We start from the raw sequence: 15,964 nt of genomic DNA on the forward strand, positions 1-15,964 counted from the left end.
ACACATGGCTCTGAGGCACCTTGGCCCCTGTAATTGGAGCTGGGACAGATTAGCTCTAGGAGTGAGTGAGTGAGTGAGTGAGTGTGTGTGTGTGCGTGCGTTTGTTTGTTTGAAGAAGTGTGTGACAGACTGCTAAGAGGCTTATCAGCTTTGTTTTGTCAAATACAGCCAATATAACATAGACCTAACAGTAAAATGTATAACAAAACAGTTATCATGAAAATTATAAAAGTAAGAACACCTAAGAATAGGTATATTGATTATTCCATACTCTTTCTGAATTGAGGTTTGGCTGTCTCTCTTGGTGATCGGCTATGTGGTCAGTGTTTTGAGATCTTAGATGAGAACTCCAGTATAATCGATCTGAACATGCGGTCTCCCTCGGTGAGAGGCCCCTCTCACCACTCTAAAAGCAATTACATGATCAGAGACGGAGCGCAATCAATGTCCAAAGTGATTGCCCTGCCATAGAACCTTGTTAGAAAACTATTACAACCTCTTTCTCTCGGCATATTTCTCCCAATCTCCCCCGACGAGAGCTCCCCTTCACATTAGTTCCCCCTTCAGACCCCGAAGACACTGTCATTACTGTTCAAGATGAGTCCGTGGCCAGGCTTCAGGTCCATATTTAAGACGTATTATGATAAAAAAAAATTTTTACGATTTTTAATCTCATCAGAACAGAAGTTTGAGTCACCATGGCGGATTCTCCGCATGGCCGTTTTAATAGAATACGACTGTGTGAAATGTATTTATTTTCCCAACCACCTCTTCTTAGATGATTAAGATGATTGCCTCAGGCAAGAGATTGTGGTGATAACACTGTTCATACAACATTGTCTCAACATTGACCCTAGCCTTGCCTATTTGTGGGCTACATGTTTTGTAGGCCTATTCTATCCATTGGTGCGGAGGTATAAGACTTGGAGTGAAAAGCAATGGCCTATCTATTACATGTCGTTATATGACAGATTCCGAACATTGATCCAGCCAAAGTACTGTATATTATTTACACCAGTTCTACAGTATTTGCAGTTTCTTCACCCATCGCTCTTTAGCCTGGCTTTTTGTCACGTCTGAGTAATCAGAATTACATTGTCACAAAAGACAACAGGCAAAAAATGAATCCCGAATCATATTCTGTCACACACACTTTTATTGTATTCCAGTCATGTGAAAATATTTTTTGAAGAGGTTGGCTTTTCAAAGGAATTAGCTCTGAGGACCTTGGTGTAACTAATCACCATTCATGACAGGAAGTAGTATAGGATTGCTTCAGAAGCATGCCTCATTGTGATTGCCATTCCTTTTGATGTCTCAAAATGGCATTTTATGGGGAAAATATGTCTCGAGCTGGAAATGGTCTTAGATAGACACTCGTTGACAAAGAGGTTCAATCAAATCAAACATGCAATTAAAAAGTTCTGGAGGAGAAACTACGGAGAAGGTCATTTGAAAAAAATTACAAACCAAACGAATAAAAGAACCAACTAAGAGAATATAGTGGGAGGATTTCTAAAATGGTTTCTATTATTTTGCATAGGGACAGGAGTTTTTTCAGACCATGTTACCCAACTAGGGCCCAGAGTTTAACCTGGTCAGGTCACATGGTCAGGGAAAAACTCATGGCCCTATTTTTGTGGAATGCAGCCCTCCCTGGACCCTGGCTGTGGTGACTGCAGTATTGACAGAGCTGTGGAGCTGTCTGCCTGGTCAGTGCTGAAAAGCCATTTGGGCAAAGGCCAAGGGAAAGGGCGCTCTCCAGGGTGCTGAAATAGTGCTGCCCAGCCAGCAGCACACTGAACCAGATGAAATATCCTATTAACTGTACCTTGTCTAACACTTCTCTAGTTCTACAGTCGTGGTCAAAAGTTTTGAGAATGACACAAATACTAATTTTCACAAAGTCTGCTGCTTCAGTTTTTATGATGCCAATTTGCATATACTCCAGAATGTTATGAAGAGTGATCAGATGAATTGCAATTAATTGCAAAGTCCCTCTTTGCCATGAAAATGAACTTAATCCCCAAATAACATTTCCACTGCATTTCAGCCCTGCCACAAAAGGACCAGCTGACATCATGTCAGTGATTCTCTCGTTAACACAGGTGAGAGTGTTGACGAGGACAAGGCTGGAGATCACTCTCATGCTGATTGAGTTAGAATAACAGACTGGAAGCTTTAGAAAGAGGGTGGTGCTTGAAATCATTGTTCTTCCTCTGTTAACCATGGTTACCTGCAAGGAAACACGTGACGTCATCATTGCTTTGCACAAAAGGGCTTCACAGGCAAGGAAATTGCTGCTAGTAAGATTGCACCTAAATCAACCATTTATCGGATCATCAAGAACTTCAAGGAGAGAGGTTCAATTGTTGTGAAGAAGGCTTCAGGGCGCCCAAGAAAGTCCAGCAAGCGCCAGGACCGTCTCCTAAAGTTGATTCAGCTGCGGGATCGGGGCACCACCAGTGCAGAGCTTGCTCAGGAATGGCAGCAGGCAGGTGTGAGTACATCTGCACGCACAGTGAGGCGAAGACTTTTGGTGTCAAGAAGGGCAAAAGGTACAGGGATTGGACTGCTGAGGACTGGGGTAAAGTCATTTTCTCTGATGAATCCCCTTTCCGATTGTTTGGGGCATCCGGACAAAAGCTTGTCCGGAGAAGACAAGGTGAGCGCTACCATCAGTCCTGTGTCATGCAAACAGTAAAGCCTCCTGAGACCATTCATGTGTGGGGTTGCTTCTCAGCCAAGGGAGTGGGCTCACTCACAATTTTGCCTAAGAACACAGCCATGAATAAAGAATGGTACCAACACATCCTCCGAGAGCAACTTCTCCCAACCATCCAAGAACAGTTTGGTGATGAACAATGTATTTTCCAGCATGATGGAGCACCTTGCCATAAGGCAAAAGTGATAACTAAGTGGCTCGGGGAACAAAACATCGAAATTGTGGGTCCATGGCCAGGAAACTCCCCAGACCTTAATCCCATTGAGAACTTGTGGTCAATCCTCAAGAGGTGGGTGGACAAACAAAAACCCACAAATTCTGACAAACTCCAAGCATTGATTATGCAAGAATTGGCTGACATCAGTCAGGATGTGGCCCAGAAGTTAATTGACAGCATGCCAGGGCGGATTGCAGAGGTCTTGAAAAAGAAGGGTCAACACTGCAAATATTGACTCTTTGCATAAACGTAATGTAATTGTCAATAAAAGCCTTTGACACTTATGGAATGCTTGTAATTATACTTCAGCATACCATAGTAACATCTGACAAAAATATCTAAAAACACTGAAGCAGCAAACTTTGTGAAGACTAATACTTGTTTCATTCTCAAAACTTTTGACCACGACTAAAACTAAAAATAGTATTTCGTAAAAGACTAGAAGTACACACAAGATTTGGTTCTGGGATCTGAGATTAAGCTAAACATGACTTCTTCAGGGTAAGAGCAAGTATGGCAAACAGATTTTTTCATACCACATGTTAGGTATCAATGACCCATTTTAAACTGTATATGGATTGGTAGAATACAAGGCCCCCAGAACAAACATGTACTCTAATGACAACTTTAATTAGCCCATCAGAATAGAGTGGAAAGTTGAATGAAGCCTTGGTTCTATGAGAAAGGGTTAGCTTGCCTCCTCGTGACACCAGTGAACAAGATAATTAGTGGGGCTGAGGCCCCTGGAGTGGTTGTTGTTTTTGTTAGTGTCGTTGTTCTCCAAAGCCACCACACACGAGCTGGGGGCTAAATAGCTAACAGCTAATGAGTGCCTCAAATACAGTATGGCACATTGAGGGTAATATTGCCCTTGTGATCAAGGGGATGTGTGTGTGCATGCTTGCACACTAGCGGGGGTGTGTGTGCCTTTCAAGATCCCGGCTAAGCAGGCAGCTCCCGGCCCTACTGGCACTGCAGTGAGCGGTGCAGACACACTTTGTCTCTAATTAGAGCTCTCATCAGGGTGTGCTGCCTTTCTGCCGTGCTCACCAGTGTGCCAGAAGAGCCTGTTTTCTGAGTCGCACATTTCTCAAATGTGCCATTCGCTGTGTTCTCATTAGTCAATGCTTTTCAATAAAAAGTGCAAATTACACCCAGGGGATAGGCATCACAGAACATACAGCTCACCAAATTGGGTTATTGTTGCCACCGTTCTGCTCTTGCTAGTTTTACCAGCATTTGACCTACCCAACATGCATTACCCCTTATCCATTAACCAGGCTTGTCATGGATTGATGGAAAATATCTCAAACAGCTATCAAACTTAACCTAGATAAACACATGAAGTAAAGCTCCTTCAAAAGATACTGTCTCTCACCCTAAGAATTGAACTGGGGCCAGAAGGGAAAAGGAGCTAAAGAAAACCTAAAAGGTTTAGTTGAAGCATATCAAACTTGAGATTAATTGGCTTTCAAGTCAAATATGGCCAGCGCTATCCTTTAGAGAATTGTAGGCATTTCAGAGAACTTTAAACCGATTGATCATTTAAAACTTTTGAGCAGGTGGTTATTTATTTCTTGAGAGAGTTTGAAATCCTTTTTCTTAAGGTTAGAAATTGTATTTTTTCTCAGAAGCCTGTAAATCTTGTGTTTTTCTCTCCCTTTCCCCAACTCCAGTATACAGTAATTGCGTCTCTGGGGAGATAAGCTCCGTTTGTTGTCCGGTGAAGACAGCAGCTCAGCGGAGACAGACACACTAGCTAATTTCTCACCCAACCTTTGCACTTAAACCTTCCCCCCTCAAAATCATTACAGGAAAACAGAACCCAGAAGTCAGACAAAGAAGCGACCTAGTTTATCTTACTGTTCCATTACAATTTTACATCATACAGTGAGGGGAATCAATATCCTTTTTTTTGTACGAAACAGGGTACGATTCTGATTTGAAAGGTTTTCATGGAAACCCCTTTGCCCAATCGGGTGTCAGTGATTAGATTGGAAGGTGAGGGGAAATGTCTAATTGCTTTGTGCTCGAAGACCACAAATCTATTAAATCTGTCACAATATGGGGCCTTCGGCATCGTTATATTGAGCAGGAAACAACTCAATGTAGGAGTAATTCTCATTTCATTGTCACCCGCAGAGCATTCTATTCAGCCGAGAGGACAAAATGTGACCTCGGTCATTATAAATAGTTTGGTCTTTGACAATGCTGCCTTAGTCTATTCAGAGCCAATCTGGATGTAGATACAATGGCAATTTACGAGTGAGGTTGGTGTTATCTATTCTCATCGTGTTTCCTCATCTTATGTCTATAACGGATGGCTGACTCAGATTTTATTAAAATGACAGTGCATGAGCCATCTGCCAATCTGATGTCGATAGATTGTTTGTTGGAAGCGTAATAAAAATATTAACCCACTGCAAAACAAAATGTAGCTCCAAATTGAGGCGCTAAAGTGAGGGACACATTGCATCTGCATGTACAAATATGATTTTTCAACTTCACCTACAGTGGGGGAAAAAGGTATTTAGTCAGCCACCAATTGTGCAAGTTCTCCCACTTAAAAAGATGAGAGGCGCCTGTAATTTTCATCATAGGTACACGTCAACTATGATAGACAAATTGAGATTTTCTTTTCCAGAAAAACACATTGTAGGATTTTTTATGAATTTATTTGCAAATTATGGTGGAAAATAAGTATTTGGTCACCTACAAACAAGCAAGATTTCTGACTCTCACAGACCTGTAACTTCTTCTTTAAGAGGCTCCTCTGTCCTCCACTCGTTACCTGTATTAATGGCACCTGTTTGAACTTGTTATCAGTATAAAAGACACCTGTCCACAACCTCAAACAGTCACACTCCAAACTCCACTATGGCCAAGACCAAAGAGCTGTCAAAGGACACCAGAAACAAAATTGTAGACCTGCACCAGGCTGGGAAGACTGAATCTGCAATAGGTAAGCAGCTTGGTTTGAAGAAATCAACTGTGGGAGCAATTATTAGGAAATGGAAGACATACAAGACCACTGATAATCTCCCTCGATCTGGGAAAAGATCTCACCCCGTGGGGTCAAAATGATCGCAAGAACGGTGAGCAAAAATCCCAGAACCACACAGGGGGACCTAGTGAATGACCTGCAGAAAGCTGGGACCAAAGTAACAAAGCCTACCATCAGTAACACACTACGCCGCCAGGGACTCAAATCCTGCAGTGCCAGACGTGTCCCCCTGCTTAAGCCAGTACATGTCCAGGCCCGTCTGAAGTTTGCTAGAGTGCATTTGGATGATCCAGAAGAGGATTGGGAGAATGTCATATGGTCAGATAAACCAAAATAGAACTTTTTGGTAAAAACTCAACTCGTCGTGTTTGGAGGACAAAGAATGCTGAGTTGCATCCAAAGAACACCATACCTACTGTGAAGCATGGGGGTGGAAACATCATGCTTGGGGCTGTTTTTCTGCAAAGGGACAAGGACGACTGATCCGTGTAGAGGAAAGAATGAATGGGGCCATGTATCGTGAGATTTTGAGTGAAAACCTCCTTCCATCAGCAAGGGCATTGAAGATGAAACGTGGCTGGGTCTTTCAGCATGACAATGATCCCAAACACACCGCCCGGGCAACGAAGGAGTGGCTTCGTAAGAAGCATTTCAAGGTCCTGGAGTGGCCTAGCCAGTCTCCAGATCTCAACCCCATAGAAAATCTTTGGAGGGAGTTGAAAGTCTGCGTTGCCCAGCGACAGCCCCAAAACATCACTGCTCTAGAGGAGATCTGCATGGAGGAATGGGCCAAAATACCAGCAACAGTGTGTGAAAACCTTGTGAAGACTTACAGAAAACGTTTGACCTGTGTCATTGCCAACAAAGGGTATATAACAAAGTATTGAGAAACTTTTGTTATTGACCAAATACTTATTTTCCACCATAATTTGCAAATAAATTCATTAAAAATCCTACAATGTGATTTTCTGGATTTTTTCTCCTCATTTTGTCTGTCATAGTTGACGTGTACCTATGATGAAAATTACAGGCCTCTCTCATCTTTTTAAGTGGGAGAACATGCACAATTGGTGGCTGACTAAATACTTTTTTTCCCCACTGTATGCATAGGCCTATATATGAGCCCAAGCCAGAAAAAAACCCTGAATTAAAATTATGATTGTGCGGTTATACAATACACACACACACATATATATATATATATATATATATATATAAATAATGGTTATACAATGCATATATATATATAAATAATGGTTATACAATACATAGCCTACCACATATTACACACTGCAGAAGAAAAAATATATACTGTATACTGATTGAAGATACTGTATCTTTGGTACCAAATTGATCTAGCCTAAATTTTTAAACTTCAGAGTTAGCCTACAATTATAGTGAATTGTATTGATTTTGAATAGCCTAGTAATAGGGATTTTTTTATAGTTGCATAATTAATAGGTTGACACTACCTTTATCTACAGAATATCTCACCACCTGCGTTTCCATCTCCTCCCCTCTGTCTTTCATTCCTTTCTCCAGCACGCAGAGAGAGGGGATCACTTTTACGCTCAACATAGCCACTTCCAGTGGTGTAAAGGACTTAAGTAAAAAAACTTTAAATTCCTACTTAAGTAGTTTTGTGAGGTGTCTGTACTTCCCTATTTACATTTTTTACTACTTTTACTCCACTACATTCCTAAAGAAAATAATGTACTTTTTACTCCATAGATTTTCCCTGACACCCAAAAGTACTTGTTACATTTTGAATGCTTAGCAGGACAGGAAGATAATTCACACACTTATTAAGAGAACATCCCTGGTCATCCCTACTGCCTCTGATCTGGCGGACTCACTAAACACACATGCTTTGTTTGTAAATGATGCCTGAGTGTTGGAGTATGTCCCTGGCTAACCATAAATAAATAAAAACAAAAAAATTGTGCAGCCTGGTTTGCTTGATATAAGGAACTTGAAATGATTTATACTTTTACTTTTGATACTTAAGTATATTTAAAACCAAATACTTTTAGACTTTTACTCAAGTAGTATTTTACTGAGTGACTTTCACTTTTACTTGAGTCATTTTCTATTAAGGTATCTTTACTTTTACTCAAGTATGACAATTGGGTACTTTTTCCACTACTGGCCACTTCATATGCGCACTCTCGCTCCAGACTGGGAAAAATATCATTAATATTTTATTCAGCTAAGTTCAATTATATTCTTCTTACTATAAAATCATTTCATATAAAATAATGACACGGGACTTATAAGCATATCTTGTCTGCTAAATGAATAAGCCTACAGCCTATGGCTTGGCACATAGCCAGATAACATACAGTAGGCCAACTCTGTTCTTCTGAAATACATTTTCTTCATATCATAATGTTTCTTTAGACCTGACTAAAATAAATAATGGATTTGGTGTATATTTAATTGATTTAGACATTTTTAAATGTAGATGTTCCAAAGGCGCGCATCAGCGGCTTGTATGTGTGGAGGCCATGATTCACTCTCTACCCTAACAATGTAATTAAATAAAGCCTCAAACTTTACAGCCAAGATGGGATATGACCATGTCATTCATCATGTGCAAATCTATAATATCCTTCACTCTTTTAATCTATAGGCAACATCTAGACCATTTCCAATATTCGGATGTTAATCAGCCCTCGGCTGAATGTCAGGTTGTGGTGGACAATCCAAACAGGTTGCAGATTAGATAATGGTATTAAACTAACCCAAGAAACAGCTGAAGCGAGTCATCCAAATTCAAGCTAAATGTAATGGCTACAACTCACATTTTTACAATTTCCACCTTCCCTGGAGTGGACACGCTCAATACATTTCTGGCAACTTTACAAACCATTTCCACGTCAGGAATGGCTAGTTTTCTGAGAGGGGGTTTTGGGATGTGAAAATCTCTGAAAAAAGCTGGGGACAAGGCGTTAGTGGCTTTGGAGACTCGTGTCAGTCTCCTATGTAGGAGGCCTATAGCAAGACCCACCTTCCACCAGAGTGAAATATGACCACAATGTGGAACATCATAGGCCTGAATGAGACTGCCAAAGCAACATGCCAGAGCTGATTAATGAGAGACTTACAGAATGGATTTGAATATCAATGCCAACCTGTTGCTTAAACAGACAATAATTGACTTCTATTAAACTGCTCCCCCACCCTGTAATTCAAAACAATCGTGACCCTTGTGTGTTGGAGACTCGATGATGCAGACTTTGTCAAATCCTGCCACGCAACAAGGGAGTGAAAATTATTGGGTGAGGGGGAAAGGATCTTGTTGGCATGTATTGTTTGAGGCAAAATCTCAGGAAATACGAAGGTGTCAAAAAATGGCCATCGCTGTAACAGCAACACAGGGAGCTTTCATTTCTCAGGACTATGATTGCTACTTTCTCTCACCCTGGCAGAGTAATTGATTTGATATGGGCACTGGCCAGTGTAATCTTCTTTTAATTAAGACCTGCTACTGGCAGAGAGAGCATGAACACTGACTGACTGTCTGCTCTCCTTTTACCTTCTCTTCCTCTCTCTTCCTGGTCTTTCAATTCCTCCTCTCCTCTCTCCTCCCTCCTTTAGTCCCAGCACCATGAGGATGAGAAAAGAGAGCTGAGTCGGGAGATCATCGTCCTCAACAATCACCTCCTGGAGGCCAAGATCACCATTGAAAAGCTCAGAGAGGACAACGTGAGTATACTGTATAGCCAGTCACTGTGCAAAATCCTTACTTCATCAGGTTTTTGAGTGATTCACTGAAAACAACTACACAGCCAATTACACAACCAGTGCCTGGTGGTGGCCCTGCCACCTGTGCCACCTCTAACATGAACCCAACATAAAAACTGTGTAGCTCAGTTGGTAGAGCATGGCGCTTGCAACGCCAGGGTTGTGGGTTCGTTTCCCACGGAGGGCCAGTATTACTAACTGTAAGTCGCTCTGGATAAGAGCGTCTGCTAAATGGCTAAAATGTAAATGTAAAATGTAACTCATAGTACATTCTTTGAAGTGCTATTGTAGAGAGAGAGCGATACAGTGCCGTGAAAAAGTATTTGCCCCCTTTCAGATATTCTATTTTTGCATATTTTTTATACTGAATGTCATCAGATCTTCAACCAAAACCTAATATTAGATAAAGGGAACCTGAGTTTACAAATAAGATTTTTTAAACTTATTTTATTTCCCCTGTGTGAAAAAGTAATTTCCCCCTTACACTCAATAACTGGTTGTGCCAACTTTAGATGCAATGACTGCAACCAAATGCTTCCTGTAGTTGTTGATCAGTCTCTCATAACGCTGTGGAGGAATTTTGGCCCACTCTTGTATGCAGAACTGCTTTAACTCATTTGTGGACGACATGGGTCCCATTGTGCCTGGCGAAAACCAAACACTGCATTCTACAGTAAGAACCTTATATCAACGGTCAAGCATGGTGGTGGTCATCCCAGACATAATCCCAATTGAGATGTTGTGGTAGGACTTGAAACGAGCAGTTCATGCTTGAAAACCCCCAAACGTCGAGTTAAAGCAGTTCTGCATGGAAGAGTGGGCCAAAATGTATCCACAGCGACATGAGACTGATCAACAACTACAGGAAGCATTTGGTTGGAGTCATTGCAGCGAAAGGTGACACAACCAGTTATTGAGTGTAAGGGGGCAATAACTTTTTCACAGAGGGGCATTGGGTATTGCATAACTTAGTTTATGAAATTAGAAAGGGGGCAAATACTTTTTCACAGCATACAGTATATGCTCTTTCCTGGACATAGACTGACTAGATGAATCCAGGTGAAAGCTATGATCTCTTATTGATGTCACTTGTTAAATCCACTTCAAATCAGTGTAGATAAAGGGGAGGAGACTGGTTAAAGAATAATTTTTAAGCCTTGAGACATTAATTGTGTATGTGTGCCATTCAGAGGGTGAATGGGTAAGATAAGTGCCTTTGAACGGGGTATGGTAGTAGGTGCCAGGCGCACTGGTTTGAGTGTGTCAAGAACGGTTTCCCGTGTGTATCAAGAATGGTCCCCTACCCAAAGGACATCCAGCCAACTTGATACAACTGTGAGAAGCATTGGAGTCAACATGGGCCAGCATCCCTGTGGAACGCTTGACACCTTGTAGAGTCCATGCACCGACGAATTGAGGCTGTTCTGAGGGAAAAAGGGGGTGCAACTCAATATTAGGAAGGTGTTCCTAATGTTCTGTACTCTGTGTACAGTAGTTACTCCTAAATCAATAGGGGATTCGAGACTGTAAGCAGGTTTAAAGCTAGAGAGTCTGGATTTAGCCCTGAGGACCTACTGTGTCAATCTACGGTCTTAGTCTCTTTGATGTGAATGCCCAAGCATCTGCCTAGCATCGCACTCTACCTAGCTCTCTGCAGGGCTGCTGTGCTAGCTAGACACATCTGAGCCATTGGGTATGGTGAGAATCCCCTTGGATCCAGGGAGGCTGATTGGGGTCAGAATTGGGTCTTACAGGATAACTTTATCTGTTAGGAGAAGGCAGCCATTTTGTCTTCAGGGAATGCTTTGAATTAATTGGAGATGGCGGAATGATTCTAATGTGAGGAAGACCAAATAAGCCATTAGGTTGTCTCTGGCTGCGTTTAACGATGTGGAAGGAAGAGTTTGGTATAACGGTAAATGTGTCTTTTGTCGCCTATTTTTGGGGGTAGCTGCTGCTGTTAGCAACAGGTTTCACAGCTAGCCATTTTCCTCTGGTTGCAGCCACAAGCTATTCTCTCAGTTAGTATGGCACTTCTTCACATCACAGAGTCCAGAGAGAAAACTACATGGCTGACATTGAGAGAGACATCAATGCCTGGACTAGACAGGTATTTGTCCTGCCTTCAAACTACCACAGTCCCAATTGTTCTGTATGTGAAAAAGAAATAGCTTGAAAAGCGGACACAGTTAACTAGGAGGAGAATTGAAGCTGTCAAAGAAATGCCTTTGTTTATGAGAGGGCTGTCAGATTTTGCTGTGTCACAGAGGAGTTGCAGTGGAAAATAGAGAGCATGGATACACAGACTGACAGAGAGGAAGCTTATTAGCCTAGCCTCTAGTCTAGAGGAGAAGAACCCATTTCAGAAGCCCCGTACTGAAATTAAACAGTGAAGAGCTGTATTTCAATAGAAAAAAGTTCCTCAGAGTTAACACGATTTTGCAGATCATTAATGCCATTGTCAGCGCCCCAGGGGTCTGATGAGAAAAACAAGCACAATCTTTCTGGGCGGATGGATTTGTTCCGTGGCCGATGATGCGTTTGTTACTTCGATTGGGTTCTCCCTAAGTGTTAGACCCTCAGAGCTTTAAATTGAAGTAAACTTTTGGGGTTGTCACAAGATGGTTGAGGGGGAAAACAGCTTCAGGATGTAGCAATCAATCTGGAATATTTTATTCGGGGGCATTCTTTTTTGTTTGTCAAGCATTGGTAGGTAAGCGATGCCACATGCTGAAATGACTGTTTGGTCCCATTCTACTCCGTTGTCCTAATACCATGTCATTACATGTAGTAACCTATTTTAAACAAATTTTGGTCAGTTACTCCCATTACAATTCATACAGTTCTTAGTCAGCATTGACATCCCAACCTATGAATCAACAGTGTTTATCTTTCCCATGCCAGGACCTGTACAGGAAGGACTGTAACCTGGCAGCACAGCTCCTCCAATGTTCCAAGTCACACCACAGAGCCCACAAGCTATCTGAGGTGAGTTCTGCTCTGCTCTCCACTCACACTAACAAATAGCCCCTTCTGTCTGGCTCTTGATGGCCACTTATTACTTCCCCTGTTGATTTCACCGTACAACCTGAGTACAAAAGAGGACAAACCGTCTCCGACAACATCTAGTCCACTCGAAGGGGAGTAGGAAGTGAGCTATGAGAGAAAATCCTCACAATTCCTCATCGAAATTCCTCAAAGACGTGGGACTATCTTTTAAATGTAAGGTCACGCATATATGGACAAAGTAGTAATGCAGCTATGGTATGAAATTGACAGAGTTATTGGAGGTACTGTAGAATATCAGCATCCACAGCTGGCTCCCCACAATCATACTCCGATGAAATATAAGTGATTGGCTTTTGAAAGCACATTCCTTGTTTCGAGTCGACTGAAAGTGAGACGCAGCACTAGTAATGAATGTCAATGACCAATTCCAGAGCATTGACGAATCCATCAAAACTGCAGTGGTGAATATAGCTGAGTGCGATCAAAGGGATGCTGTATGATTTTCATTGGGACTTAACTCTGCTAATTACCAGCCAGAGAAATGTATCGTGTACAGAGGAGCCCCTCAGGAAAGCTAATGAAAACGGCGTGTTGGAGGCAAAATTTAGCCCTGCAGTCTCACCTACTTTTCCACTCAATTCTCAAATGGGGAAAGCAGGCTGCTAAAAAAAGCTCCATACTTCAAACACTGGTATTTTTCTGCCGGGTGTCTATTTTCAACACAAAGGTAACAGTGGGAATTTTATCTTTTTTATTCTCAGCTGGAGACCTTGAGCACTGGTCTAATTTAAATCTAAGCTGCTCCCAGTGATTTTTGTATTACTGGCGTACACACAATTTTTACAAATTAATAGAAAATGAAAAGCTGAAATGTCTTGAGTTAATAAGTATTCAACCTCTTTGTTATGGCAAGCCTAAATAAGTTCAGGAGTAAAAATTGGACACAATAATAGTGTTGAACATTTTATTGACTACCTCATCTCTGTACCCCACATACAATTATCTGTAAGATCCCTCATTCAAGCATTTAATTTCAAACACAGCTCAACCACAAAGACCAGGGAGGTTTTCCAAGAAGGGCACCTATTTATAGATGGCAAAAGAAATATGCAGACATTGAATATCCCTTTGAGCATTGTGAAGTTATTAATTACACTTTGGACGGTGTATCAATACACCCAGTCACTACAAAGATACAGGCGTTCTTCCTAACTCAGTTGCTGGAGAGGAAGGAAATCACGCAGGAATTTCACTATGAGGCCAATGGTGACTTTAAAACAGTTACAGAGTTTAATGGCTGTGATAGGAGAAATCTGAGGATGGATCAACAACATTGTAGATACTCCACAATACTAACCTAAATGACAGAGTGAAAAGAAGGAGCCTGTACTGAATAAAAATATTTCAAAACATGCATCCTGTTCGCAAAAAGACAATAAAGTAATATTGCAAAAAATGTGGCAAAGCAATTAACTTTATGTCCTGAATACAAAGTGTTATGTTTGGGGCAAATCCAACACAACACATTACTGAGTACCACTCTCCATATTTTCAAGGTGGCTGCATCATGTTATGGGTATGCTTGTAATCGTTAAGGACTTGGGAGTTTTATAGGATAAAAAAAAGAAATGGAATGGAGCTAAGCCCAGGCAAATCCTAGAGGAATATTTCTGGTTCAGTCTGCTTTCCACCAGACACTGGGATATTCATTCACCTTTCAGCAGGGCAATAACCTAAACACAAGGGCAAATCTACATTGGAGTTGCTTACCAAGAAGAGAGTTAATGTTCCTGAGTAGCCGAGTTACATGTTCAACTTAAATCTACTTGAAAATCTATGGCAAGACCTGAAAAAGGTTGTCTAGCAATGAACAACAACCAATTTGACAGAGCTTGAACATTTTAAAGAATAGTGGGCAAATGTTCCACAATCCAGATGTGGAAAGCCCAGAAAGACTCACAGCAGTAATCGCTGCCAAAGGTGATTCTACAAAGTATTGACTCAGGGGTGTGAATACTTATGTAAATTAGATATTTTTGTATTTCATTTTCAATAAATGTGCAAACCTTTGGAGGTATTGTGTGTAGATGGGTGAGAACAAAAATATATTTAATCCATTTTGAATTCAGGCTGTGACAACAAAATGTGGAATAAGTAAAGGGTTATGAATACTTTCTGAAGGCACAGTACAAGTGTGTATTGATGAAAGTGGGTGTGTGTCTGTGTCTTGATGTACCTCTGTCCATGCTGATGGATGTATCCTACAACTCAGCGAAGTAAACATCTGAGAAATTAGAAGAAAAAGAAGAGCCAAAGCACAGCAGTGGTTGTGGTCAGTTCATTAGAGGGGGCAGAGTAGTGCAAGTCCCACCGGTGTCTCCGAGCTGGTCTGAGTAAACACACAATAATAACTTACTTCTCTAAACTCAACCTCGATTGGAGCCTAGGGAACAGCATTGACAAAACAGCTGTGCGGATGTGGCAAGCATTCGATAATGGAGTGGTTGTGAATACAGTACCAGTCAAAAGTTTGGACACACCTACTCATTCAAGGGTTTTTCTTTATTTTGACCATTTTCTACATTGTAGAATAATAGTGAAGACATCAAAACTATGAAATAACACATATGGAATCATGTAGTAACCAAAAAAAGTGTTAAACAAATCACAATCTATTTTAGATTTGAGATTCTTCAAATAGCCACCCTTTGCCTTGATGACAGCTTTGCACACTCTTGGCATTCTCTAAACCAGCTTCATGAGGAATTATTTTCCAACAGTCTTGAAGGAGTTCCCACATACAGTTGAAGTCGGAAGTTTACATACACTAAGTTGACTGTGCCTTTAAACAGCTTGGAAAATTCCAGAGAATTATGTCTACCTTCAAACTCAGTGCCTCAGAAAATTAATTGTAGACCTCCACAAGTCTGGTTCATCCTTGGGAGCAATTTCCAAACGCCTGAAGGTACCACGTTCATCTGTACAAACAATAGTACGCAAGTATAAACACCATGGGACCACGCAGCCATCATACCGCTCAGGAAGGAGATGCGTTCTGTCTCCTAGAGATGAACGTACTTTGGTGCGAAAAGTGCAAATCAATCCCAGAACAACAGCTAAGGACCTTGTGAAGATGCTGGAGGAAACAGGTACAAAAGTATCTATATCCACAGTAAAACCAGTCCTATATCGACATAACCTGAAAGCCCGCTCAGCAAGGAAGAAGCCACTGCTACAAAACAGCCATAAAAAAAAGCCAGAG

General features: G+C 41.3%; 1 protein-coding gene across 1 annotated transcript in view; it reads left to right on the forward strand.

Moving 5' to 3' along the window:
• Positions 1-15,964, forward strand: part of begain (brain-enriched guanylate kinase-associated) — a gene marked incomplete at both ends in the record, with an annotated part of 30,185 nt that overhangs the window by 10,212 nt on the left and 4,009 nt on the right. The window contains 2 exons of the mRNA XM_084144070.1: positions 9,547-9,654; positions 12,598-12,681. Coding sequence (XP_084000196.1) covers positions 9,547-9,654; positions 12,598-12,681 — 192 coding nt within the window. The remainder of the gene's footprint in view (positions 1-9,546; positions 9,655-12,597; positions 12,682-15,964) is intronic.

Source organism: Coregonus lavaretus (assembly GCF_964263955.1).
Source record: "Coregonus lavaretus genome assembly, chromosome: 27".
Taxonomy (NCBI): Eukaryota; Metazoa; Chordata; class Actinopteri; order Salmoniformes; family Salmonidae; genus Coregonus; species Coregonus lavaretus.